This window comes from Helobdella robusta, assembly GCF_000326865.2.
Source record: "Helobdella robusta unplaced genomic scaffold HELROscaffold_27, whole genome shotgun sequence".
Lineage (NCBI taxonomy): Eukaryota > Metazoa > Annelida > Clitellata > Rhynchobdellida > Glossiphoniidae > Helobdella > Helobdella robusta.
In genome coordinates this window covers 1008625-1012546 of record NW_008704392.1, presented here as the reverse complement: position 1 = coordinate 1012546, position 3922 = coordinate 1008625, and the positions used below count along the sequence as shown (strand labels likewise).

Here is a 3922-nt window from a genome sequence, read left to right as displayed (position 1 = left end):
ATCATCGTTGCCGTTGCTCTCGCTGTGGTGGTTGTCGCTGAATCTGTAGCTTTTGTAGAAGCTTTGGTTGTAGTTTTTGTAAAAATCGCCATCGTAGTCGTAAAGGTTCGCATCTTCGTCTTCTTCTTCATCATAATCTTTCAAACGTGGCAAATTTTTTTTCTGGATCATCGTTGTCATCATCATCAATAGCCATTTTCTATCCAGTTTATATTAATTTTTTAGGATTTTTCAAATCTGTGATGTATCTTTGTCTTCCTATTGGATATGACCACGACAATCACCGAATGTTCTTAGACATTCATCTGGGGATACGCTCATCTTGTTCATCATGTAACGACATATCTGCAATGCATTCCACTAAGATGCGAATTATTTTTATTTTTCTCTAAAAAGCTGTCTACTGTTTCAAAAAATTCTCGAACGAGCCTGGCGTCTGATAACTTACATCCACAAATGTAAATCTTTTTGTATTCTATCCCAAAATTTGTTAGCGATCTCTCATTGTAATAATTTTTTCCCTTGATTAAATCAATAAGCAATCCCAAACTGAAGTTCTGCCTTTTGACTTCATCAACCAACAAATTTGGCGTGAATGGGGCCAGATTTGGTGGCAGATGATGAGTGAAGTACTCGTCGTCTAGTGGCGTTTTGAACGATATGAACCTTGTTCCGCTGAGCTGTTTGCCAATGGCGATACAGTTCTTCCATCTTTCTGAAACTTTCATCTTTACACAAATTCAAACTCTTGATACAAATTCAAATGCAATCAATATTCAATTTAATCCTAATAAGTTAGTTTATGTAGATACAAAAAGCAATATTCATGTTAAAATCATTCAGAAAATCCTTTAAATAATACGGTAACAATGGTAATTCTATTAGCATTTTTTTTATTTTTACAAGGGCGCTCCGTGGAAATTTTTTATTTGCCTGTTAAATTTTGTAAACCTAGCTTGTCTAATCTTAATGTATCTCTGTACGCAATTGTATATTTTTCTAAACCATTGTATATTTTTTGTATATCATTTGCCTAGCTTTTGATACTTTTGTATCTTTTGATAAATTTTTGTATATCACTCATTGTGTAATTAAATTATAATTGATTGCCGTGAAACTTTTGAACAAACTTATACTTATGTATTTCATTGTATTATCGTGTATATCTTCCGTATGCTTTAGTACCTTTTTTGTATGTCTTTGTTTAACCTTGTGTATCTAAGTTCTAATTATGATAGGTATCATAAACTTTTTGGATATCAATCCAAGGTGTGATATGGCTCAATTTATTTCGCAAAATAAAACTGAAAATAATAATAATTTTTATTGGTTTTTAGTATAATTATCATTTAATAGTGTTGTAAATGTGACAATAAAGATAACGATGACGATGGTAAAAATAATGATAGTACTCCAGTGAGAGAGAGAGAGAGAAAGAGAGGGGGAAAGAGAGAGAGAGGAGAGAGAGAGAGAGAGAGAGATAGAAGGAGAGAGAGAGAGAGAGAGAGATAGAAGGAGAGATTAGAATTTGATAGAAATAATAAGAGTTAACCAATTAGACATTTAGTTTCGTCTGATAAAAAAAATTATTAATACATTTAACATTCAAAACTGTTGAAACAAAAAGAACAAAAACAAGAAAGAGAGAGAGAGAGAGACGGAGAGAGAGAAGAAGTGAGTGTGAGAGAGAGAGAGATGCGAGAGAATGACAGTTATAAGCTGCTGAGGGCTGGCTGACCGCTACTTGATTCGTTTGTTTTTTCCAAATTTTTCCATTAATTTGTGTCGGACTTTTTCAAGGATTTATAAAACATTGATTTAAACTTAAATAAGACTTGAATAATAAATACATTAATTAATTAATTAATTAATTAATCAAATAAATAGACAAATTATTGTTTCTTTAAAATAATCGTGAACTATAACTGTTTAATTTATTAGGAAATTATTTCACATGTTTGAGATAAATTTAACTAACAATAATACGTTGATGATGTTTGTTATAAAAAACAGAAAATAGATAACATAGCACCACCATCATCGTCGTCTTTGTCATCGTTATCATCATCGTCTTAGTCATCATCATCGTCATCATCATCATCATGGATTTCTTGTGCTGCGGACCGAACAAATCGAAGAAGGTCAAATTATCCCTTCTTGCCCTAGGTATCGTCCCGATGATGATGACGACGACGACGATGATGATGATTATGACGACGATGATGATGATTATGACGACGATGATGATGATGATAGCTGCTGCTAATTGCAATGACGATGATGTGGATGATGATGAAAGTGAGAATGGTATAAACTACAATGTCGCAATAGTAGTGACAACGATGATGGTGATGATGGGGATGATGATGGTGATGACGATGTTGGTGATGATGATGGGGATTTTGACCTTAATTTCCAGCTTGGCTTACGGATTCGTTCATTAGGCATTCAAAGCCAGTTCGCCCTTATCTGATCAATATATCTATATTTTTTGATGAATGATTTTTATAACAATGAATGAATGAGTAAATGAATGAATGAATGAATAAATAAATAAATAAATAAATGAATTAATGAATTAATGAGAAACTGAATGAACGAGTGAATGAACGAGTGAATGGATGAATTAATAATAAAGATTTAAAAAAATGAAAGAATGGATGAAGGAATAAATGAATGAATGAATGAATGAGTGAGTGAATGAATGAGTGAATGAATGAGTGAATGAATGAGTGAATGAATGAATAAACGAACGAACGAACGAATGAATGTGAGTGAATGATTTAGTGAATGAAAGATTGAATGAACGAGTTTATTGATAAATGAAAGAAGGATTGTTACCAGCGAAATGAGAGTGACTGAATGCAAAAATAAATGAGTTTGGTGTTACAAAAATAGTCAAATGATAAATGACCGATTGATTGAGTGAACAATTTAACATAAAAAGGAATGATGAATAACTGAGAGAGTAAATTCAATTTGTACTGAATGAATGAATGGATGAATGAATGAATGAATGAATGAATGAATGAATGAATGAATGAATGAATGAATGAATGGTCGAACAAATGAACGAACAAACAAGTGACCGGGAAATGAATGAATAAATGAATAAACCAACGAACAAATAAAAGAAAAATGGATGGATGAATGAACGAATGAATGAACGAACCAATTTATATTTCCTACAATAGGCATAACACGCTTGTGTCAAACCGGTAACATGGAGTAATTTATTTTGTATGAATGTTTGCTTGTCTGTATGTATATCTGTATTTATGTATGTATGTATGTATGTATGTATGTATGTATGTATGTATGTATGTATGTATGTATGTATGTATATTTGTATGTTTTTTGTTTCACTTTACACTAGTGAGCACATACAATGAATAATCTGAATTGAATTTTCCCAGTTTACTCGCGTCCCTTCCATATATTTCCTGTGGAAATTAATACGATGTTCACATGTTCCTCTCTCCCTCTCTCTTTCTCTCTCTCCCTCTCTCTTTCTCTTTTTCTCTTTCTCTCTCTCTCTTTTACATATTATTTTTACTTTGTTTTATTTCAATTTTCGCATTTTTTACAATAATATAGTTTATTATATTTCTCTTTTTTTGGTTTTTTCTTTTTTTTTCACTTACTTTCTCTCTCTCTCTCTCTGTCTGTCTGTCTGTCTGTGTCTGTCTGTCTGTGACCATGCATAGCATTAGGCGAAAGATTATTTGTCTGCTTGAATGGATAAGGATTTAGTCTATGGGAGAAATATTTTCTCAAACAATGAGAACATGCATAACTATGTAGTGATTGTGTGTGTGTGTACGTATGCATGCGTCTGTGTGTGTTTATGTGTGTCTGTGTGTGTTTATGTGTGTGTGTGTCTGTGTGTGTTTATGTGTGGGTGTCTGTGTGTGTTAATGTG

At 32.4% G+C, this 3922-nt stretch overlaps 1 protein-coding gene across 1 annotated transcript; it reads right to left on the bottom strand.

The window, feature by feature from the left end:
* Positions 1 to 413: 413 nt before the first annotated feature.
* Positions 414 to 722, bottom strand: HELRODRAFT_146638 (hypothetical protein; the record flags this gene model as incomplete). Its single annotated transcript, XM_009020260.1, has 1 exon — positions 414 to 722. A coding segment is annotated over one exon (309 nt), but the record flags the coding sequence as incomplete, so codon positions are not given.
* Between the last annotated feature and the right edge of the window lie 3200 nt (positions 723 to 3922).